Genomic DNA, 24,764 nt, shown 5'->3' on the forward strand with positions numbered 1-24,764 from the left:
GACAACAGAATGAATTTTTTGCCTGCTTTAAAGATGTCTGCCAAAAATGAAAGTGTACATACACACACAGGGTCTCTCTCATCAGGGGATACAGTTTCTCCAACTACTGGAATGTGTCAGAGATAGGAGCACTGTCTACATAAAAAGATCTGTTTGTCATGGGTCAGGAACAAGGCAACTTTTCCGATGACAAATATTTTTGTTCATTAAAACTGCAAAATTGCTTTGTGACATTAAATTTACTCTTCTTAATTTTTCTTTTTTTATTTTTACTCACACTGAACAGTCAAACCAGAGCTATTACATCATGGTTGACCCTACATTATAACCAAATGTAATAGAGGACCTATACTGCATCAATGATGCAAAGGACTGATCTGATTTCAACTCACACTCACAACTCCAATTTGCTTTTAAAAACATAACAGATTAACCTGCTGCAAGCAAGTTTTATGGTGAATTAGGTATCACTTCTCCATCACTCCAACTGTATGCCGTACCATCTGTCCTTCTGCAGCTGGAATAAACTTACATGCTTTATGTTCTGGTTATATCAACAAAAATATAGTTGGGAAGCTACTGGGACTGCTTCTGCTCTCCATTACTAATGATTTTGGCATCATGGCCTTCAGTTCAGTGAGTTTCTAACCCACTTTTTTTCCTGGTACCATGCTGTGGCAAATAAAACTGGTGAGAAATATGCCCTGTACCTGACCCTCCATTCTCTGTAGGATGAACACTGTAGCTGCCTTGGAGTTCTCAAGTCTGAAGGGAGAAATCTAAACTGTGAACATAGACAAACACTTCATTTACACTGAAAGTTGGGCTTTCTACACATATACTTTTCAACAGCCTTTAAATGCAATCCACCCCTAAACTTGACAGTAATCTATTATAATAAATTGCCAAAAGGAAAAACAAAGGCGTCTTGTGGGCTTCCTGAAACTATGTAAACCCTCAGAGGTATGTTTTTCTCTATGTATGGGATCTTGCTTGAAAATGAAGATGACTTCCTTGCAAGTCTTTTGCAAGACAGACTTTTCAGGCATTAAAAATGGATCTTTCAAAACTCCATGGGAGACAAGTCTGCAGAGCCCTTTTCCCTCTCCTTAAACTAGTACCAATACTCAATATGGCACAAGCCCCCTTGGTTTCAAAACTGAGATTGTATTTTCTTCTCTCCTGGTTCTCTCCTATTTCTTTTCAGCCACAGTTTTCTTCCCAATATGTCTCATCAATTTCTGATTTCAATTCTCTGCCAGAAGGCCATGAGGGAGATGGTCTCACCCTGGAGGTAACACAGCTGCCATTTATAGTTTCAGAAGTGAGAGGGGAAGAACCGCAGAAAAATTTAACTGAAGACCAGACTTACAGAACATAAGAAGTCGAGTGCTCAATTCGTTAAGGTTCATATGGGAAATCAAGTATATCTTAGCTTTTATATAGCGTGACTGTTGTCTTTAATACACAATGCTATATTAGGCAGCAGAGAAAACCTGGTGTGAGAGGGGAAACCCTGCTGGGGTTAGGGGGTTAAGGAGAATGAATGTCCCCATCAACAGCCACCAGTACTTGCTGCCAATTGTCAACTTGGCTTCTGGAAATGCTGGCCACTGTCAGCCTTAAGTGCTGGCACCCATGCCCTGCACACACCATGAGGTGACATTAAACGGCCCCCCACACTGACAGGCCTGGCTCCTGTGGGTATATGGCACCATAGGCACGCACTGCTGAGAGACTGGGGACCCTCTGTGTCCCTCCGGGGTAGCAGGAGACCGTGGGCTAAGGGGTGGCCACGAAGGGCATCAACAACCACCACGCCTCCATGCCAGCCGGCCACAGCCCTCGGCCTTTGCCCCTCTCCAAAATGGCGGCGCCCCTGCGGCGCTGGGGCCGCTCTACCCGCGCGGTCCTCCACGCTCCTCTCGTTGGGCCGCGCTCGCCCCCTCCCTTACCCCAGGGGGAGTGGCGGCGCCTGCGCAGAGCATCGTGCGCCTTCACTTCCGTTTGCCGGCGGCCGCTTCCGGGCCCCCGTTTCTTGGTAACAATGGAGCAGAAAATGGCCGCCTGAGAGGGGAGGGAGGGCGACGCTGCGGCTGTTTGGAGACAGACGGAGTGGGGCGAGCTAGGACCGAGCCCGCTGGGGAGTGGGGAGAGCAGTGGACCGAGAGCTGGGGAGGCGGCGGCGGGCGGCGACGGCGGGCGGTGAGTATCGAGGCCGGAGGCGGACTCTCAAAATGGCCCGGAGAAGGGAGAGGCCCAGGCCCAGGGGAGGCGGCGGCGCCTGCGGCCCCCGCCCGGAGCCGTGGGCAGCCGGGAGACGCGGGGTACCTCTGCCCCTGCTCTGCGTCCCCGCCGTGCGGACTGCGAGGTCCCGAGCAGGGCGGCTGCTGGCTCCACGGGGCTCGGGAGGCCGAAACCGCCCCGCGGCAGAGGCGGAGCGGGGTGCCGTGATGAAGCTGGGGGCGGTGATGGCGGTCTGCGCGCGGGTGTGCCCGGGGCACTGCGAGGATTCTCGGCCGCCGTCTCCTTCTGATGGGCCGGGCTCTATCACCCTGGGGACTTTTATCCTCTCTCCCGGGGCGTGTGGTAGGGCCTCCCGCTGAAGCGGGGCGAACCCGTTCCTCCATTTGGAGCTGGGGGAGGGTTTACGCTCCCCCCCTCAGGGGTGCTGCTGGGCCACACTCACACTCTAGGTATCCGCTTGGTCTGGGGGAGGAATTGAAACTAGCCCCTTTTTAGAGGGGTGGAGTGTGGGGGCCAATTATAGCCGCTATCTTGGGCCTCGCTATACTGTTTAGTGCCTACTTAAGAAATCACAGCTCTTCAAGACCGTGTTTTCAGTCTTCTTCCCGTGAGTTGAGACAAGAAGCCTTGTTGTGGGAGACAGGCAAGAGGAACTCTTCATATCTCACCGTGTCCGTTGTAAGGATTTTGATCAGCTTGTGACCTGTTAAAAACCTGTGATGTTTGCTATTCCTATCGTCTTAGTTTCTCTGCAGTTAATCTTGTCATTTTTGCTCTGTCACCTTAGTTTCCTATGCAAGTTCTTCCCTTTTTAATACCGTTTGTTGACATTTAAGGTTTCTGTTTACTGTGTTTCAAAACCATTGTCAAGTCCAGCTAGATGTATTACTTTATTTTCAGTTATATGCTTTAATGGAGGAGCAATATCAGGTTGTATATAATACTACATATATAATGTCATTATTAAGGTTTGTTATGTGCTTGATTTTCATGTGTAGTAGAAGGAGCCTGACAAAAGGTTTCACAGCACAAAATACAGATTTCTTTAATAATAGTTTTGTTTGTGTTGCCGTTTTTCAGGAAGATAGAGCCTTTATACAGAGAAGCTTGTAAACAAGAATTCAGACTCGATTGTGCCCAATAGTACCATCATACATCTGACTTTTTTTCCCTGTCCATATTGGCAGTCCTGGTTAATTTCAAGTTGAAAATCTTTGACAAAATGCTAAAGAAGCTCTGACACCAGTTTATCCCTGAATTTTAATTGCAGTGACTTGTCAAGTGTTTTTAAAAAAACTAGTTGGCTGCTGCTTGTGCAGTTAATGATCTTAATTGAGAGTCAGATGCTTAATTTTGTTATAGGGGTCAACTAGCAGTTAAACTGACTGTATCACCTTTACAGGTTTGCCATTTCGGAATTAAAAGAATTATGGCTTGAAATTATGTCTTGCCTGTTACTGACAATGGAAAGCTACACCACACACTATAAAATTAAGGGCTTCTTGTTGTGTTAGACCACTAAAGCATAACAACCACAGTGTTCTCTTCATCAGCAATTCTGACTACATAATGTTTGTCACTGAAGTAACCACAGCAGCATTTTTCAAGCATGTAGCGGTTGTCATCTGTATCCTATTTATTTTCCGTATTACTGAATTCACAGACATGCCAAGGTGTACTGGAAAACAGTGTTACAAGTGTCTGCTCTCTGCTACATGTGTCTTTTTTTTTTTTTTTTCTTTTTTGTACTGGTATTTTTAGGGGAATGGATAGTGTGATCCTTAAATGAAAATGTTTTCAAAACACCTATATATTAATATACCCACTTAGCTGCTTCATTTATTCCTCTTCTTTATGGGAAAGTATCAGAATAATTGATCTTAATAAAATACTTCTAGTTGCAGTGGAAGTGTTGTACTTTGTTATGGTTGTTTTAAAAAAATAAATTTCTGACTTCATATACTTGAGTCTAAAGATTGCATTTAAGTCCAGTTTGATGTAGCTTAAGACGTAACTAGACTATTCTGAATATTTTTGTAGAGAACTCAGTGTCCAGTTGTTAAAACATTTGAATCCAAACAAGGTTATTAGGTATTTATCTAAGTTTTTTTTGATTTTATGAGTTTTCATCAAGACTGAGATTAACTTGAGCTCACAAAAATTAACCTTGAAGGGGTAAAACGAACGTCAGCATCTCCATCTTCAAGATATTTTTATGATGGCCTTGTGCATCTCAAAAACAGTACTTATAAACAGCATAGCAGTGTCATAACTTAAAGTCAGGATCTTTGAATGGTGAGTAGGGATAGCCAGAAGCATCACAGAGACTCCGTTTTGCTTTTGCACAGGTTCCTGGCTGCAAGTAGGACCATAAGAAACATAAAAGCCTGTGACTCCTTCAAACTGTTGAGGTTGATATTAACAAGGTACTTGTTGGTAACTCTTTGCTGATACGCAGTGTTGAAGCTCAGCTTTTTACTCGGGGAGGTCTGCAGAGTTCTATGGTGTCATAAAACCATCTAATGACAACTGAATGTGTAGGAAAAGTCAGTGCGCATTTTCTCCTTAGTAACTTAAAAACATTTTGCTCAGAGCACTCTTCATTTCAATATGCAAGATATATGTGCACATAGTCTTGTTAAAATGCTTGAGATTGCCTGCCTTGGTATATCATCAGAAATAGAATACTAGTCTTACAGATATTTATTTAAATTAAAATAAATTTTACTTAATTTTATTTTCAACTACTATATTTGTTAGGCACTAGACATCAACAGCAACAAAAATCCATGTATCAGAATTCCTGTGTGGGTTGTGGTTGTGGTGATTGTCATTGTTTTATTGGCCTTTGTCCTGGTTTCGGCTGGGATAGAGCTAACTTTTTTTTTTCTTCTTAGTAGCTAGAATAGTGCTGTGTTTTGGGTTCAGTATGGGATTTGGTATGAGAGGAATGTTGATAATACACTGATGTTTTCAGTTGTTGCTAGGAAATCAAGGACTTTTCAATTTTCCATGTCCTGCCTGTGCGCAGGTACACGAAAAGCTGGGAGGGAACGGAGCCAAAACACCAGACCCAAGCTGGCCAATGGAGTATTCCATATCCTACAGCATCATGCTCAGTATATAGATAAGGGTTGATTGGGAAGCTCGCTGTTGCTTTTAGGATTGCAGTTTCGGGATTCTTACTTCTCTGGGATCACTAGCCAGGAACAGGCTGGGCATCAGTCAGCAGGTGGTGAGCAATAGCATTGTGCATTACTCATTTGTACTTTGTTATTATCATTATTGTTTTAATTTTATTTTATTTCTATTATTATTTTTATCTTGACCTGTGAGTCTGCTTTTACCCCTCCAGTTGTTTCCCCCATTCCCTGGGGTGGGGGAGGGTGAGTGAGCAGCTCTGTGGTGTTTGGTTGCTGGCTGGGTTTAAACCACGACAGCCTTTTACTTTCAGTAGTAGCTGTATTAGCAGTTTTGTGGGGACATTGAGATTCAGTAGTAAATTTACAGATGGGTTTTTCTTTTTTTAATTGAAATTCAGTGAGTTATGGCTGGCTTAGTGCTTTCACTAAGCAGAAGTTCTGTTTCTTCAGAAATCAAAACACTACATGATGGTCATCCTGTAGTTTTGTGGGTACAACTTCCTTGGATGTTAATCCTGTTCATATTGCTGTCTCTCAGTGTCAACACTGGTTAATTGTGTGCAGTGTTACTTCCTCCTTTGAGCTTCAGAGTGTGCCTTCTGCTTGCTGACCTAGCAGGAAGCTCACTTCTGGGACAAAAGAGCATAATTTCTTGGGACTCCAGTGCTGGAAACTTGTTACACCTTGTATATGCTAAGCTTTCTCGTCTGTGTTATCATCTGAATTTGAGGGCAAAAGGCAGTACTATCTTAATTTTATTTTTAACTTTTATGTGAAAAGTGTTGTTTTAGTAAGTGCAGATGATAAAATGTGAAGCTCTGGGTTTTGGCAGTTCTTGCTGCAATTTATTTTCAGAGCTCCATCTTCATTCCACATGCTCTCAGTATTCTGGAATTGCTAAGCTCTACCCTTTCATATGGAAGATAACATTGGAAAACTGCAGTGAGTTTTGTTTCTTCTTTAACTGAATCTCTTTGCATTGGGAATTTGTACGGGAAGATGGCTAGTCTGCCTTAGATACTGAGGACTGTTGGAGACTGCTGGGATTCTGTACCCTTATTTCTTCACTTCTTTTGGACTTCTCAGGAGTTGATAGTACATTTAGGAGTGTTTCTCTCCATCTCAACAGTTGGTTCTATTGGAGTGTTTTTCTCTTTTACTTTTTTTATTCTGTTGAATTTTCTACAACTGTTCTGCAAAAGTAGTCATCTGCTTTCTATTGTTTAAAAAGTATGTTCAGAATGACATCTTGTTTTACAGCCTTTGCTTTGAAACACACTGGGGTAGTGAAATAGCTGAGTTGATGCTTAACACCCCTTGTTAAGCTGGCATTTAAATTTTATAGCACTTTACAGGGAACACTTCATAGAAGACAAAATTTTCTTCCAGCTTTCCAAAAGTGTTATATGTTCCATGATACTTTTTGAGGCAAAAAAAGGACATAGGGAGTTCTTGAGTGTTTAAAAGTTGCGGTGCCTGTAGAAATCTAGTAAGATCTGTTGTTCATCACAGTGTCAATAGAACGCAAGACTAGCAGGAAAAAATAAAGAGTAGATCCAAAATTCATGATGCAACTTTGAAAGTTCATTACTTGTTACTGTTTCTAAGATGTAGATGAGTGAATTGTACCTATGCTACCAAAGCCTTTGGTGTGATCACAAAAGGAAGCCTGTGCACCTGCACAAAAAGAAAAAAGACAAACTTGACATAATGAAGTTCCATGTATAATGCAAATAGATAGCTGTTTCATTTCACTGTTTTCTGGTATCTTTTTCCTTTAATGATAGGATTCCCTAACAGTCGTTTTTTTTCATGTGCTTTTGAGCTTGCAGACTTGAATGGTGAAATATTTAAGATGAAAATGTAGTTTCTGTTATGTCTTTCTTCTAGTTTTGAGTATTGAGAGATTGGATACTGACTGGCATGGAAACTATTTTTCAACTTGTAAGTCTAACAGGAAAACCTAGTAGTTGGGAGGTGGGGGTGAGTCAGATGAATACTGCACGTGAAGTTGGTTCTGTTTGTGCTTAAAGACTGTGGGGTGACAGAACTGCCTGTTCTAGCTGCTGTTCCTGTGTCATTTGAGAAATGGAATTGGAGAGACTTCTGGCTGGGGCTAGTCCTGCCAAACGGGATGGTATGTTAGAGCTGCTGAAGTCAGAGTTCATGGAAAGCACTTTGAACAGACAGCTGTGTTGTACTTCTGTTGTAGAGCTAAAATGTTTTTGAGGTATGTTCAGTGAAAGTATGGAAGGAAAAAACCAGTTAATCTTGTATCAACCCCAAACAGAAAATAAGTATTTCTGGCTTCTACTACTGAGTCACTTCTTTTAGTCAAAGGGTTTGATAATTTCTGCAGACTGGAAGTAAGCAAGGTGCTCTACCAGTTGAAGTACCTAATTAAGATGAGGTTATGAATCATAAATGAGAAATTAGCCTTCTGCTGAGCACATCTATGAAACACTTATTCATATTGCCATCATCTTTTTTGTTTATACAAAGGTATTAATTATGTTGCTGGGACATGAGGTAATTCAGGAAACATTCCTAACATACAGGGCACTACAAATGCTCACTTCACGTTGAAATACTGGTAACACCTAAATAGAGGGAATTTTAGAGGAAATTTTTGTTGCACAGCTAGTTTGTGACTATCTGAGTTGTTTCTGCAGTTTAATTCAGTGCCTGTCAAAATTTGAGGCTTGTCCCTTAAATCTAATGAAGATTATAACTTTATTATTTCATTTAACCCTGCAAATTAGTGACTTATGAATTTCTCAGGTCTTATAAATTTTACCTAGTTTAATGAGAATTCTTTTATGTAATTTTTCTAAATTTATAAAATCAGGAATGCAGGCTGAGGTAGTGTCTTGGTATTCAATACGGATAACTAATGCCAGGAGATATTACACATTTTTGAAGGAGGAAGAGCTAGTGATTTATCACTGTGTGTTATGGTCCATTAGTACTTTTTCTGGAAAGAATTCTGTAGTCCATAAATGCTAAGTAGGATGAAGATACACAGTGGTTTTGTTGAAGGTAAATGGACAACTCAAGTATTTTATCACTGCCTGCTGCCCCACTAGATTGTTTTAAGCAGTAGTAAATTCCTAGCTGATTGGATTTAGTTTACACATGACTTGGCATAAGAGAAAATGTAGAATACTTCTTGTGCTGGAAGAATGATAACTTTGCATTGCTGAAGGAATATCTGGTACTCTCAGATTGTTCCTATCCAAAAGAGCATAGCATTACTTCCTCTTGAATAAAAGAATGTAACAAACAATACCTTTTGAGGGCTTACTGGTTTTGCTCCTACAGTCTGGCAGCAATGGAGAGACAGTCATTTGTGCTCTGAAATCGCCAAGATTGTTGAAGCATAATTGCAGGGAAGAGACTTTGTTGACTTGTGGAAGGTTGGGAACACCAATTAAGATTCACTCTAGTTAGTGTTTTGCTGTTCAGCTGCTGAAGAATATTTCTCTTAATTTCTTTTATTTTAAAGGAGCAAATTGTTTATTCTAACCATGATTCTTTTGTTTTGTGCAACCTTTGGGTGATTCCACCTGCTGTTTTCCCATAAAGAGGTTTTCATTGCTGGGTATCTGAGCTGAAGTTAGCAATAATCAACAGATCTGAACTTCCTGCTCATAGATGTGACCTTCCCCACCCTTTGTCAACTCAGTGCTGACAAGGAAGGACACTAAAGAAGGAAATTCTGAATCTTTTAACTTGGATAAGAACAGTCTTACTTTGAGTTGAACTAAACCACTGGAAGAAAGAGAAACAGAGTTGAAGATTACCTGCTTATTAGATAATAAAATATGGGTTAGTTTGTTGTAACTTAATAGCATACCTGTTGGGTTTCCCTCATCAAGTTTCCCTGTGTTACTGTAGTCAGAATCCTTAAGCTAGCCTTAATTTTCTGTAGAGTATGAGCTGAGAGCAGAATCCTGAATGAGGGACAGGTTTTCAAGTTATTTGGGCAACATTTTCCATGCTGAAATAGGAGTGAGGTAACATAGTAACTGCCACTGTTGTACAGCCAGATGGAACCTATGGAGTCATGCTGAGGCAGTAGTCGTCTAAATATTCTAGTAAGTTCAGTCTGGTAATGTAGTGCTGTGGTGGTGTGGGAGGCTTAAAATGGACAATGTGGACAATGAGCTGAGTGGACAGTGAAGAGATAGAAAGTAACAGAAGCCTTGGGGTAGAAATCCTATTTTCCATTTATTGGTTGTAATATTGGAGCTCTGGTTTGAAGAGTATCATCCCATTTGCTGTCAACAGTAAGACAGGGAGAATGTGTTGATGCACATTTATGCATTTCTTTGCCATCTGTGTTTCCAGTGTAAACATCCCATATAGATACACGGCATTTCTAGGACATTGAAGCTAAACAGCATGAAATTAGGGTACAGTGGGCTAGTATAATCTGTTACAGTAGCTTGCAATAGGAAAATACAGTCATTTTATCACTAGTGGAAATATTCCTAATGTAAACTAAATACTTGATGTAAATTAATAATAATTAGTAAGGATAATGTAAATTAAGTAATCAATTTTTAATAATATAGTAATGTAAATGAAATGCTCAATTTAATATTTAAACCATAATTAATTAAATACCCACCTCTGAGGCTTTTTTCTTAGCAATAGCATATTCAGTCTTGATTAATAGCTGATTTTGTGGTTTAGGAGGGAAGAAACGAGATGATGGAGAAGAGAGGAGCAAACCTGGAAATAAGAAAGACAGACTGACTTATTCTGAGCATTTCCTAAGGGTTCACATGTCAAAGCGTATGTCAGTCTGTTGGTAAAGAAGAGATCCACCATCGCCACCCCCACTTCACTTGTTTTGACCCTTTTTCCTTGATCAGGAACTGTGCCCCTTCATCTTCTGAAATGGAATAGGCAAAGGTCTTTAAATCAAACAGGATTATATAGCTAAGGTGCCTGCAAGCACTGGAATTTGCAGTTAAAAGGAAAGTTACAAAGTGTAAGCAGTAAACCTTGTGCTTTGTATGCATAGTGCAGTTTTCTTTTTTAAAAGCTCTTGTAGAATCCATCTAATGCTTACAAATATGGTAATATTGCTATCTTTGTGAAGACATTCTATATGTCTTAAAAGTCAGTAAACACCAAGGTGGCAGTCATTTTGGGGAAAATGTTTTACAAAACTTTATGCTGCTCCTGTCCCTTAGCAACTTATTACATTTCCTTATTTTCTTAATCTTACTGTCAACTTTGTTTCATTTATTGTCCTAAAAAAGGGAGTGCTGGTTAGAGTTTTGGTGCGTATCCCCAGAGAATTAATGCATTTTTCAGAGTTTTATTTTGGATGCAGGTCTCTCATTCTACCTGAGGCTTTGTTCAGGTGTTTCTTTTAAAATTAGCACCTGTCTTTGTATTTCTGGTATCTTCTCTAGAATGAGTATGTCTTTAAGTGATGTTACTTGGAGTCATAATTCTGCTACAGAAAGCTTGTAAAAAGTTGTTTGAGTTTCAAGCAAGCTATGTTCTCATTAGAAGTTTGTCTGAGATGTGAAGGGCATACAGGTTGAGATTTCATAACTGAGCCCAGTCAGAGTTGAACATACCTGCTGAAACTATTGTGCAACTTTCACTGAATGGGTTCATTTATTGGTGTGTTTGACAGCACGTCACATGTGAGTCTTCAGACAGGCCATGAAGTCTTTAGATTGCACCAGAGATTTAGTAATGCAGAGAAAGCTGATAGGCTTCCATTTGAAATGGTAGCAACCCTAGTGATTTCTGATGCTTACTGATAAAAAGGTGAAAAATAAGCCTAATTTCTTTGGTAAAATGGCAGAAACTCACAGAACCAAGTAATGCCAGTAGCCTTGTATACTTCATTCTGAGTGGCCACGAGCCATTTGTGCCTTAATATGACTAACTTAAAAACAAGTTCTACTGCATCAGAACTCAAGATAAAGAGGATTGGAGTAGCTATTTTATTATTTGCAAGTCTGCAATGATGAGATGTCCTATCCTGTGGCATTTTCTACTGTTACACACTGAGGTTGTCAGTGCACTTTAATTTTCACAATAGCAGCTGAAATAAACTACTCTTGGAGATCATGCAGTGCTGCTCTTCTGTGGAGAAGCACTGATGTAAACTGTGGGCAGTCTTGACTTGACAGCTGTGCTGACAAACCAAAAAAAGATGCTTTTTGCACTAGACAGATGTCTAAGTGTTGGAAATTTTCCAGTGAGAAGCAGAAAAGCTTTATTCTTCCAGTATTTTCATGTCACATGAAGTATGGTTTAAATGGAAGGAATGTTTTCTGATGGGGGATGTTATTGCAGAGCTTTTTAGCATGCAGAGGATTAGCTTGCTAATCACCTCTCTGAGTAACTAGATTCTACCAGTTGTACAGGAAAATTCTTGATGTTGTGAATAGTGAGGCACAGTGATTAAGGAAACCAGTTATTATTCTAACTTCATTTGATATATTTGCATGGCGCAACTAGTGCCAGAATGTCTCCTGCATTTGCATGTATTTTATTATAATATTTATCAAATATAGACATGGTATTCATTGATAATTTTTTTTTTGAGACACACATTGACAAAGATCTTATCCAAATGAAAAACAATATGAGGAGAATATTATATTTTAAAATATGCAATATAGAAAGCAGGTTTTTTATAGCAGAAGTTATAGCTGGTATACACTGTGAAGTTTTGTCCTGGAAATTTTAGTTATCAACATCAGTAATTCAGTAAATGCTGAAACATGCAAGCAGATTCTTCTCTTGACACAAAACTATACAGTTGATTTTACAAACTGTTTTTGAGGAAACTTAGAGCCTCTTTTTTTTTCTTTTTCCACACATAGTGTTCCATAGCATCTTCCGTCTTCTATATTTGAATTCTTCATAACCTCTTCATTCTGTTAAAATTCACTTGGATGATGAAGAGGGTGTTTCTTGTAGCAGGCAGGAAGAAGCAATGAACATATAATCCCATGGGGTTTTTTTAGAGTTAGAGAGCATGATCAAGGATGTCTTATGCCTTATAGTGCCATACAACAGTGCAGTACAAGGCATGCATTGTGAGGCAGTTGCAGTATTAGGAATATTTTATGCTAAAAAGCAGATAGTCATGGACATCTAGTCAACTGTGTGAATGTGTAGATGGACTAAGGATTGGGGCGAATGATATTCCACATGTTCATACCTGCTGCTTTATTGAGTATTTGATAATGATGGGCATATGTACTTCATGAAGAGGTTCATGCTTTGAGAATGATTTAATTTTTGATCCCTGTGGTTATGCACCTCATCTTAACTGAAGCTTCATTAGCAAACTACTCCCCAGCCCCCTTTTAAGGATAACAATGAAGAATGTAGTACAGATTAAACATGCCTAAATTTCATACTGTATTTCACTACACTGGATGAAGAGTTTGTTTTCTCATTCTTAGGTACTCTTCCACTCATCAAGATGGAAAGCTCAGATTCTAGTGATAAAGGAAATATTGATCAATCAGAAGCACAACGTCAGAGTCAGCTAGATCGGTTAGATCGAGAAGAAGCTTTCTATCAGTTTGTAAACAACCTGAGTGAAGAGGACTACAGGCTTATGAGAGATAACAATTTGCTGGGAACACCAGGTAGGTAATGCTTGTGTATGTACATCTTACTAGAATTGCTTGTAGGCGATTTGTGTCATTTTCTGTTCTCCTGATTGTTTCACCCATTTAGTTTGTGTGCTGAAGTTGCATTGCATGGTAGGAAGTAGCTTCTTGCTAACTTGTGCATACTCAAATTTGAGCAGTCCCCTGAGTAGTGGAAAGGTAGTTAGGATGATGTGGGTTTATCAGTTACAAATGCCTAGTGTTTACATAACTTGGCGGGAACACCCAGAGTTGACCCATTTTCAGTTATATGGACCCTTAGACATTTTTGACTGAAAAGTAATCTGCCTTAAGCATCTCTGTGAAAATTTTGTGTTTGTAACTAGGATACGTAGTCTGGTGTGAGATTCTGCATGGGCATTTTTATGTCAGTTTTCAATTGACTTACTACTTTGACTCTTTATAGGATGATATCTATTTCAAACCAGTTCTAATTTAAAACATGACTTCAACTAATTTAAACCTTTTTTCATGCTTGTGAAGGTGTTATCTTAAATATTTTACTCTGGACAGCCATTTAATTGGTATAGGATAATGAAAATTGCTGGTAAGTTGTAGAGGTTACAGAACCAGAAAGCACATCTGTCTTGAATAGGTTGAAACTGTTGGATCTTTCAGTTTCAGCAAAACTTAACTTAGGATAATGGTGCTGAAGTGTCTGAATTTCCCCTTAGCAACGTATTCGGCAGTCTCATTATGGCAGGATTTAATTAGAAAAAAGACAAGCAGTGGCTTGTACCTTCTTTAGAAGCTTTTGATAATGCTTGCCATACATCTGATTTGGAAATATTTTTAGAAAATTTTGCTTATTTTCTAAGGTGAAATTACTGAAGAAGAGTTGCTGAGAAGGCTACACCAAGTTAAAGAAGGTCCGCCACAGCAAAACAGTGATGAGAATAGAGGTATATACAGTATTTGTGAAAACTCTTAACTTTAGCACCCCATACGGACCTTAACTTGAGTGCAGGAGTGGAACAAGTTAAGCCTAGGCAGGTGCAAGGTGAGCTTTGTTTCAAAATTAAGTGAACATTATGTCTGATATCTGCTGCAGAGGTCAGTTTGGGACAGATTTCACACATAACACATCGGTTACTTGCATCAAGATAAAGTTTCATTTAGGTTTGGGGTTTTTTTGTTGTGGTTTTTTTTTTTTTTTAAGATTGCCTTCCTGTCTGCTCCCCTCTGGGATGCTTTTTGGCAGTGCCTCTTTTCTTTTTTTATTTGCCATTCTTCCCTTCCAAAGATGCTGTATTGCTTTCGTTATCACTCTTCTACAGAGACTGGTGGAGGATGTTTGAAGCTTACCACTAGGGTTCATTCTTCAGTGAGACAGATTTGTTATAAAGCTATTCTTTAAGTGAAGGGTCAGGAAAAACTTAGTTCTCTATTTAGTGGTCGATAGAATACTTAATGGTTTGGAAAGGAAAACACAGAATATTGATGTGTTATGACACCTGGATTGTGACTTTCCATTTACTTATGATAAACAATATGTGTTATTTTGATGATTTGCTTGCTATGTGCTAGCCTATGTGTACATATTAGAAAAATGTCCACTCCTGCTCCCTTAAAAGAGCTCTGGTAGATAAGAGTTGTGATGCTGTGTGTGAAACCACAATAGCACTTGATAGGATTAAGCACTTCTAAATTGTCACTTGTTAAACTAAGCAATTATGTTCTTGGAAAAGATCACTCCAAAATTAGCTCAGTACTCTAATTTTGGTAGTTCCCTGTCTTTTTCGCAGGTGCAGAGTCCGCAGAAGATGTTTCAAATGGAGATTCTATAATAGACTGGCTTAATTCAGTCCGACAGACTGGAAATACAACACGAAGCGGGCAGCGAGGAAACCAGTCTTGGAGAGCAGTAAGCCGGACTAACCCGAATAGTGGTGACTTCAGATTCAGTTTGGAAATAAATGTCAACCGTAATAATGGGAACACAAATCCAGAAACTGAGAGTGAGTCATCTGTAGAGCCTTCCAGTGGGGAGGATTTGGAAAATGGCCAAAGTGACTCTGAAATTCCAAGGTCTGACTCACCATCTGTAAGGCAGCCTGGATCAGAAAGGAGCACTTCAGAGGAGCTAACAACTGAGGAAGCTTCCCCTCCTAGAGGGCAGAGGAGAGCGAGAAGTAGGAGTCCAGAACAGCGGAGAACGCGGGTTAGGACTGATAGAAGTAGGTCACCTATTAATCCAGTGAGTGAGACTCCTCGCAGGTCTCATCACAATACATCATCTCAAACACTTGACCGCTCCTCAGTGAATGAAGCTGAGGGAAGCTCTAGAACTAGGCAGCATGTGACATTAAGGCAGCATACAGTGGGGACTGAGATGCCAAGTGAAAATGCGGTTCTGTTTTCAACCCCTGAAACAAGACCTGTTCCTCAAGCAGCAGGCTCTTCAGAAACTAATGGCACCAGTGAGTCCACAACTCCTGGGCAGAGGCCTCCTACCATAGTACTTGATCTTCAGGTCAGAAGAGTTCGTCCAGGAGAATATCGGCAAAGAGACAGCATAGCCAACAGAACTCGGTCCAGGTCCCAGACACCTAACAACACAGTCACTTACGAAAGTGAACGAGGAGGGTTTAGGCGCACGTTTTCACGTTCAGAACGAGCTGGAGTGAGAACTTATGTCAGTACCATTAGGATTCCTATCCGTAGGATCTTAAACACAGGCTTGAGTGAGACTACATCAGTTGCTATTCAGACTATGTTAAGGCAGATAATGACAGGCTTTGGAGAGCTGAGTTACTTTATGTATAGCGATAGTGATGCAGATCCTAGTGGCCCAACTCCAAATCAGAACGTGGATGCCTCTGAGCCACAGAATGGAGCTGGAGGTACTTCAAGCAATGAAGGTGCAGATGTTAGCTCAGGGGAGGTGTATGAAGGTGGTAATGAAGGTGGCTCAACATCTGGTGCCAGACGGGAAGGTCGGAATACAAGGGGCTCGGTCACATTTGAAGAAAGTGGTTCTCTACCATTCCTTAGCCTAGCACAATTTTTCCTACTAAACGAAGATGATGATGACCAACCAAGAGGACTCACCAAAGAACAAATTGACAACCTAGCAATGAGGAATTTTGGTGAGAGCGATGCTCTGAAAACCTGTAGTGTGTGTATTACAGAGTACACAGAAGGCAACAAGCTCCGTAAATTGCCTTGTTCGCACGAGTATCATGTCCACTGCATTGATCGCTGGTTATCAGAAAATTCCACTTGTCCCATTTGTCGCAGAGCAGTCTTAGCTTCTGGTAACAGAGAGAGTGTTGTCTAAATGAGATCTGAATTTATGGCCGAGCAGCTAGTGTGATAGTGATGGGCAAAGAAGTCACTTCCTTTATGGCCACTTTTTGAGTGGTACCTCAATGTATAGTAATGACTTGGGAGTAAATCTTCCCTCATGAAAGCATTTTCTCTGGATTCAAGCTTTTAAAATTGGAAAATTTCTTTAATTGGGGTTTTCAAGATCTAGTTGGTTTGGGTGTTAAATTTCACTTGTCCAAAGACATCTACTCACTTAAAAATATTTTGTTTCTTTGTGAAAAGTATTAAGTTCTTCCCCTCACTCAGCCCCTGCCATCCCAGTCCAATAAACATTTTGTCCTCAAGATTGTGCTTATGAGGAGTTATTTGAGAAGTCATTCCATCTAAGTGTACATGAGTTGTAGAGGAATTTTTGCAAGAAATCCAACTATCTGAAAAAATAGGAACTTAATTGCACACTTGAACATACTTCTAATTTTCATACTGGGTTAATATTGGACATGGCTCTGTAAATAACACTAATGTTAGCCCTTTCCCCATCACTATGGCACGCTGTAGGATGAGCTGTTAGCTTAATTGGGATATTTATCTTGTTGTGGAAATATAAGAATTGCCTATGCTTGTTTAAATAAAAAAAAAAAAATCTGTTTTAAAATTGTAAAGCTTTTTTGTAGAAGCTCAGTACTTTTCCAATGCACTGTTGTACTAATGCATTAAGAATTAAAATTGTACCATGCTTAGAAATCAAGAATGCTTTTCATACAAAACCCACCACACAGAGAGCAAACTAAATACAAGAGAGCGCTTTTGTAACTGTGTACCTGTCAAGAGCAGTGCATATCTGTACTATTTATGTGAACAGCTACTGTAATATAAAAACAGTTGAATTAGACATCTTAATTGCATTAAAAAACCCAGAAATTAAATGTTATAATTGCAGTGTTTTGGCTCAGTAATGCCACCAAAAAAAGACGATAAAAATTAGAAACTGTTCTAATGGCTGGTTATTTCTTGGTATGGTTGCTAATATGTAATAATACAAACCGGTATGTACCAGTTCAGTCAGTGACATTTATGCCCAATTTTTCTATCACCTTTTACATTCAATTTTCAAGGCAAGTCGGTGTAACTATTCAGCAGACAAGTATTGACAGGGTTGGGTTTTTTTTTTTATTCCCCACAAGCTTCAGCTGTGTTAATATCTGGATCTGTTGAGTGAACATGCTGGTATATCCATGTTCATAGCCTGTGACTCACATGTCACAGAAAAATAACTTAACCTGTTTTCCAGTTAATATTTATGAGTGTGTTAGGTAAAATTTGAAAATTATAATTGATTGTGGGAGTGCACTGAAATGTGTAGCAAATTCTAAGAATAGAATAACTTCAAAAAAACAAACTTCATACTCCTACTGGACAGATTAAAATGTACCTAATCTCATCAGTCAGGGGAAAACATCCTTCACCCTTAATGACCCCTTCTTTGTTTTATTCTCTAATGATTCTATTTTTTTTCCTAGCTTACATTGTAAGAGGTAAAGCAGTATTTATTTCAACTCCAGGGCAGTAGTTATGAAGTGATATGAACTGCTCTTGCTGGCTATATGGGAAACGTTGCTTGTTCCTCAGATGACAAAACCAAAGCTGGCCTATCTCTTTCCTAATTAAAAACATTTTTGATGTTTTATAGTGGTGGTTGCATAAACTATAATATCAGCTCTAAGCCATTTTACCATCTCATCAGCTACTTAAGGATTCCACGATGTCCCAAAATTCCAAATTTTTTCTACATGTGTGTTTTGCAGTGTTTGGTTCAGTGGGAAACCCTGACTGGCTATTGAGCTTGGGACATACCATTGTGGCAGAGGGGTTACGTGTATTCTTTATGAACAGAAAAATAAGATAATATTTTTAAATTTTGCCCTCTGACTTCCATCACTGTAAAACTGGAATTTAGCTGTTAATTTCAGGTGCTGGACTCTGCCAAAATTTCCTCAACAAAATAACACTTCTGAATTAACTCCAGTAGCATTCACATAGGAAATACATGCTATCAGTTGCAGCTTCCTGTAGCTTTATGACTTTCTGGAGCATAGAATTAGAAGGAAAAAGCCCTCTTTATGTGAATACCATGTTAGATTTTAAAACTCTGATGGACATTTCTGAGGACTAAGGCTGTTGACCAGAAAGAAAGGAGCCCACTAGTGCTGATTAATGTGAAGCACGGCTGTGATACTGTCATTCAGCATAGCTTTCTTTTTAATGTTCTGAGTTTCCAGTAACTGTTTGCGTTGGTAGAATCGACTTTACAGCTTTATAATAGTTTAATAGTGGCATGCCTTAACATTTTATTTTTCTGTAACAATAGCAACTAATAAAATGTTGGAGGTTTCCCTAATGGTACCAAGAACAAATAATTTAACCTCAGTTCAGAAGACCTTAAATGTTCTCAGTATTTTATATACATTTTCCAACACTAAAGGCGCTGGGGATTTGTTGTCTGATGTCTGGAGGAGTTGGCAGAAATTAAATTGCTGATATAGCAAAGACCTCTATGTAGCTGACTCATGTCAGCCACCGTGGTAATTCAATTTCTATTCTTTTAGATTGGGATTAGGAAAAAACAATATTAACACTTCAGGTGCTAACAAAATATGAAAGATTCTAATTTAACAAGGCTCATGGTTAGCCTAAGTTTATGAATCATTTTGCATTTGTACTTGGCACTTCCCTCAGTTGATCCTTTCTTGGTGTTACAGGAGGGATATGGTCGCTTGACTCATGCATGCTTATAGCCATATGAAGGGTTAAAGTGGCTATCATTGTCATTTTCAAAGGCCTGATTGTGCAGAAATGAGGAGTCTGAAGAGGCAGACAGCCTTGCTGCAGCAGCTGCCTGGTTCACAGTGCCACCGTGTGGGAGCCTCTCTCGGCCTCCTTCAAAGCCAGGGTCACTGTCTCCTCGCTCGGAGCAGCGTGGTTCCTTTTGCATTGAAGGCTGTCACTTTATTTTTTGAAGGAGGTTCCTTGTTACTGGCCGCCTCAGTAGTTACCGCGGTTTTTTAAAACTGCAAACCACCCAGGCTCCTGGTGTGAGTATATATCTGTCATGTGAGCCTAATTCCTTTCTGACAGGACAGACCTGTACCTGCAGGACCTTCATACACAGCAATTAAAGCAGTCACGAGGCCAAAACCTAGACGAACGCACAGTGTTTTCTATTTAAGAGTGTGTTTGATAGTTTAACTCAGATTGTGAACTGTCACAAAATTGTGGGTGCTTGCTTTTTTTTTTAATCTGGGCTTTATCTGTTAAAAGACTGAAGAGTTATTCCTGGGGTTTCTTAGATTTCCCTTCCACATGCACTTTTTTATTTCTTTGAACAAGTTGGGTTTTTTGCAAAGAACTGTGGGCAGTTAATTGACTTGTTTTTAAAATTATTTGATTAGTCTAGGTACTGCATGCATAGGAATTAATAAAAGTTGAAAGGCATTTTGTAAGAAGTACTGATGTGCAGGCACAGCAGCTGCACTGACATGATACTGTACCAGTTTTGAAGGAGCCATAATTGTCCATTGTGTCAACTTGCAAAGGAATGGATTTCCCACCAAAGTTGGCACAATGGACCATAATGACTGTCATTCCAGTTTCCTGTCACTTGTCTGGATTATGCAAATGTGAAGAGTCCACTGGACTCTTTCCCTGGTATATCTGCAGTCCATGTTTATTTGCAATGGGTGCCTACACAAAGAGGAGGTTCCCAGTGGTCTCATAATAATGAGGGTCTAATGAGAAGCTGAAAAAAGAAATGCTGTCAAGGCTGACCAGCAGTCTGACTTATAGCAGTGCAATGAGGGGTTTTCTGAATCTCCCAGTGTGATCTTCACCATCACACTGCAATACAAAGTTTCTTCCAGCTTTGCCAGTTTAGTCGCAACCTTATCTTTAATTTGGGATCCTTTTCATTAATATGTACATTCATGTAACTGATGTCTCGGTTTTCTCACCGGTCATCCTTGCTCCTGCTGTGGGGGCTCGCATTGCTTGTGTAAGGGTATGTAAGCAAGTGTGGGGCTGATGAGGTACGCTGTTGTGGTGGAAATGTCTGCCTGCTCCTCTGCCTTCTCCCAGGAGGAGGTGTTTTGGATGAGGGTTGACTTGGAACCACGGTAAGGGAATTTCTAACAAATTCAGAAATATTTCCAACCCTTACATACAGTAGATTTTTTGTTTGTTTATCCTTGACTAGGAAGGGAAGAAGGAGGGTCAAGAAACAGAATCAATGGTAACTTACCCAAAGTTATACATATAAGTTGTGTTGTGTTAAAAAAAAAAAAAAAGTTTGCATCTGTTATACCAGGGCTTCCCAACCTCTTTGATGTGAGGTATCTCTTTTTTTTCTTCTTATGGGGAAACATACCATTGAATTTGTTTTGATTGTTTTATCTGGTTTTGTTCCCTTAAGCAAAATACCTGAGACCCCTTCCTGAATTTCACTGTCTGCTAGAAAGGCTGTTGGTTGGGAAGCCCTGAATTCAACTGAGAATGTAACAGTTTTCTTTTTTTTTTTTTTTCTTTTTTTTTTTTTTTTTGTACAGTGCTTTACATCTGTTTATACGGGACTTGTTTAATACAAATGGTACTCTGAGGTCATTGGACAACAGTTTGACCAGATTTGATAGCTAACATTTAGGAGGAGTTTGTTCCCTATGTAAGATGTCATAATGCAAATTTAAATAGACTCAATAAAATGCATGAAGTGTTCATTTTGTGCTTGATCATCACTCCTTGGGTTTATTCTTCCTATGGTGGGAACGCACTGGAGTAAATGGTGGTAGATGTGGTAGGAATTTATTTCCTCCATATGCCTTTTCCCTTGAGGCTGGGCAGAAAGGAAAGATTTGGAATGGTATAGAGTTAACTTCTTGGTAGAATTTATTTCTCCTTAGTACATAAAACTGAAGCAATAAATCTCACTAAGTCCCAGACTTTGTAAATCTGTCAGTGGATAATGTGAGATACAAAAGCAGTTTCTGCAAGTGGTCTTTCAAGTAGTAGCTGTGACTTTTTCGGGTGCCCATGAGTACCAGAGCCCGGTGGTCAGAGCTGTCAGGGCAGATTGTCCCTGGAAATACACTTTGCAGTGTTCAGCAGCTTTCAGGAGAAGCTCTCACATATGCCTAAAAGCTTCATCCTAAAATTAGTAGCTGATGTACGTACAAATGCTTACTTGAGTGGGAAGGAAATTCTTTTAGGACATGGGAAGCTGCCTTTATTACCAGCGCTTCCCTCACCTCAACCCCATTCCTCGAGTGGGAAGTGGGAGCAGCTCCCTGAGAGGGGCGTGTTGATAGCAAAAAAAAAGAAGGGGTTAGGTAGCTGATGTATAGCTTGACAACACGCAACACCTGGTGTTTTGGGTGCCACGGCAGTGGGTAGCAGTATCACAGCTGGGCTGATGCTTGACAGCACTGTGAGTGATGCTCCTGTTCAGTAAGGAGGAAAGTTGTGGGCTTCTTCAGGGATGTGTTGAGTTGGGATTCTGCTCCAGTTTCACTCTCCATGGGGAGAACTCTTGGATAAGGGTGGGTTTTTTCCACATTCATAAATGCTTCATCTTGAACTCCATGGTCTATCTTGCTCTGCAAGTATACAGTTCAATCTGAAACCAAGTCTTTAATGTGTTAATTTTTATTTTGGTGATTTCATTCATGAAGTGGTTCCCACACTTTCAGTACCAGGAGCTCTTTGCCAGGTCACTGAGTCCAGCCCCGCATCTCCCCATAGGAAGGAAGTCCTTTGGTTTGGGTAGCCCTGTATTTATTCCTTAAAAACTGTCAATCAGCCCCCAAATTGCTTGAAGAATCCAAACCAACCTTGGAGCACATGTGTGGCTGACTTCATCCCTATGTTTGTTTTCTTTAATATATTTGAGGTCTTTGTTCTGGCCTGTAAAACTTTATATAACCTTGTTCCTCCCTCTCAGTGCTTAAACCCTGTAACCTTTTACATTGTCCTACTCCTCTCTTCAGGGTGTATTTCCGTGGCAGATCCAGACCTTCACAGGGGAGTGTGTTTGGCTGCTTTGCCTGTCCTGCTGCTGGGTGGGAGGAAAAAGGTTGTGTTTGGCAAACCTGTCCATCCCAGAGCGATGAGAGTGCAGAACAAATCATGCATTCGGGGGCTTCTCACCTTCAAAAGGGCTCTTCTGACTGTTCCTCGGTGGGATTGAGTGTTTGGAAATAGGTGGGGAGAAAAGCAAATGCTGGCTGCTGCTCACTTGCCCTTCCCAACTATTTCAACTGTGATTGAACCTGTTTTGGGGCTTTTAATATAATGAATCTAAACTGAGCTCTGTTGTGGCTGTCTAAACACTTACAATAAAGTTATATAGGGAAAACTAACTAGTCTTAAACTGGAGTGGCATTGTCTCTGACGCTAATGAGATGCTGATGCTGCATGCTCCAACTGTTCCCCTGAATAAATCCCCTGTTAAACCAAGCACATGAAAATCCAGGCGTCAGGTCCCCTCAACAATGATTACTTCATAAAATAGGAGCCATCCCATATTTGCTGAGGGTTTCTTGAGTTTTGGCACCCTACGCCAGCAGGGTCCTGGGTTTTCAAGGAAAAAGCAGCATCTTTGTGGGAGCTGGATGGGGCTGCAGCTCCAGCAGGCAGCAGAGCGATACCTTGTGCAGTGCCCTGCAGGAGGGGAGCTGGCCACGCTCCTGGTCACCAGCAGAGAAGACTTTTATGCACTGGTTTGATTTCTCAGGATGGATTTGCAGAATGTGATTTCTCCAGGCTGAAAGTTTGAGGCTGGTGGGTTTTTGCTGTGGTGCAGCAGGTTTGCTCATTGTGATGGGTCCTGTAGAAATGCCACGAAACAAAAACTGCCTGGCTTGGTTTCTTGACTTTGATACCTGCTCTAGTCTTTCCTTTCACAGCAGTGAAATGGCCCTGATGACACTGCCTCAGACCAAAACCCCACGTTTTGCCCTGTGCCTGCAAAGCCAGACCTTGCCCACAGGCTGGCTGATGGTTTTGCTGGTACTGGAGGGCGTTACGGGTGCGTAAGCTCTTGAAATGAAACCATTTCAGGAGCCCACAGGGTTCATCTCCTGCCCCAGAGCTAAGAGGTGAATGGTGGTGGGACTGCTGTGTGCCTGCCCTGGGCACTGCTTGCTGCTGGCTGAGGGGAAGGCAGTGCCAGGCAGGTGAAAGGCAGGAAAATATGCAGTGAAAGAAACAGTTTAATCTCTGTAGTTACTGCTGACTTATAAATAAACTAAATAAATCCTAAATAAACTTGGAAATGACTCGGCCTTTGCTGCTGGCACCTTTGGGATGATCTTGCTTTAATTTTTAAAGATGGATCTAAATAAACTGAAATACTTGTGGGAGGGAGGGAGGCTGGGAAAAGCCCTGAAAGCTGACTACTGTCAGCTGGCGTCCAGGCAACACTGCTCCTCCGTCTTCCCTGCACACATGGCATGGCCAGGAGGGAAAGGTGGTGGGTGGGAAATGATGGAAAGGGGATGAAGGACAAAGGAGGGGAATGTAAAGAGGAGGTGAATCGAACCGAAGGAAAGCTAAGGAAGGGTAAAAAAAGAAAAGGCTTTTGAACTGCACTCGTCTGAGTGGGACTGGGAAAAACATCAACACAGGTGGAAGAAGAATACAGGTGGGAGCAAAACCACAGGGATCTTCAGGGTCTGGTTGCGAGGACTCAGAGCAGGTCCAGAAGGAGAAACCTGGGGACCACGGTCTGCGGCCCTTTGGAGGCTGAGCAGGAGGACAGCAGGTGCTGCCAGGGTCAGTGTGGTGTTGGCCGTGTACACTGGGACTGGCCCAGCCTGAGCAACGCTCAAGATGAGGCTGCAACAGATTTGTAACCATAAAATCCCAATCCTGAGTAGAAGAGGTGCATGCCAGAACAATAGCGGGAGTCTGCAAGGGCTGCGGGGGGGACACACATGGGGCCCCACTCGCACTCCACCCTGCAGCCTCGGGAGGGGCTGTTTACACAACCCTGCCGAAAAAGCCCCTGAATGCTCCTTGTGTTTCCAATGCAGGATCGAGTGGGGCTGTAGATGATTGGGAGAGACTTGTTTAGTGCATCTCTTGGGCCAAAAAAAAAAAAAAAGATAAAACAAGCATACCCTGAAGCCTTGGCCAGGAGAAAGCATGCACAAGTGAACTGGTCCAAAAGCAATCAGTGCTTCTTGTGGCCCAACGTGTTTCTCTGTTCCCGCACTGGCAGGCTGGGCTCGGGCTGCCTGGTGCCCCAGGGGTGCTGTGTGTTCAGCATCGGCTTTGGGGTCAGTGGCTTCCCACCACCGGGACTACGGGGAGCCTGGGCTCTCCTCGCCCTTGCAGCCACACACACCTTCTTGCTCTCTTTTTTCACCTCTCCTCCTTCTTTTTTCCCCCCTCT

The 24,764-nt window shown here is 41.1% G+C and overlaps 1 protein-coding gene across 1 annotated transcript; it reads left to right on the plus strand.

Moving 5' to 3' along the window:
• The first annotated feature begins 2,049 nt into the window (after positions 1 to 2,049).
• Positions 2,050 to 16,668, plus strand: RLIM (ring finger protein, LIM domain interacting). Its single transcript, XM_074914933.1, has 4 exons — positions 2,050 to 2,205; positions 12,842 to 13,030; positions 13,873 to 13,956; positions 14,800 to 16,668. The coding sequence occupies exons 2-4, from the start codon at positions 12,862 to 12,864 to the stop codon at positions 16,332 to 16,334; spliced, it is 1,788 nt and encodes a 595-aa protein (XP_074771034.1). The 5' UTR covers positions 2,050 to 2,205; positions 12,842 to 12,861; the 3' UTR covers positions 16,335 to 16,668.
• Positions 16,669 to 24,764: the final 8,096 nt, after the last annotated feature.

The sequence above is a fragment of the Athene noctua genome, chromosome 11, assembly GCF_965140245.1.
Source record: "Athene noctua chromosome 11, bAthNoc1.hap1.1, whole genome shotgun sequence".
Lineage (NCBI taxonomy): Eukaryota > Metazoa > Chordata > Aves > Strigiformes > Strigidae > Athene > Athene noctua.

Coding starts and splice junctions, on each gene's coding strand:
- RLIM (XM_074914933.1), top strand. CDS start 12,862: ATGGAAAGCTCAGATTCTAGTGATAAAGGAAATATTGATCAATCAGAA. Junction 13,031..13,872: donor CAATTTGCTGGGAACACCAG/GTAGGTAATGCT, acceptor TTATTTTCTAAG/GTGAAATTACTGAAGAAGAG. Junction 13,957..14,799: donor AAACAGTGATGAGAATAGAG/GTATATACAGTA, acceptor TCTTTTTCGCAG/GTGCAGAGTCCGCAGAAGAT.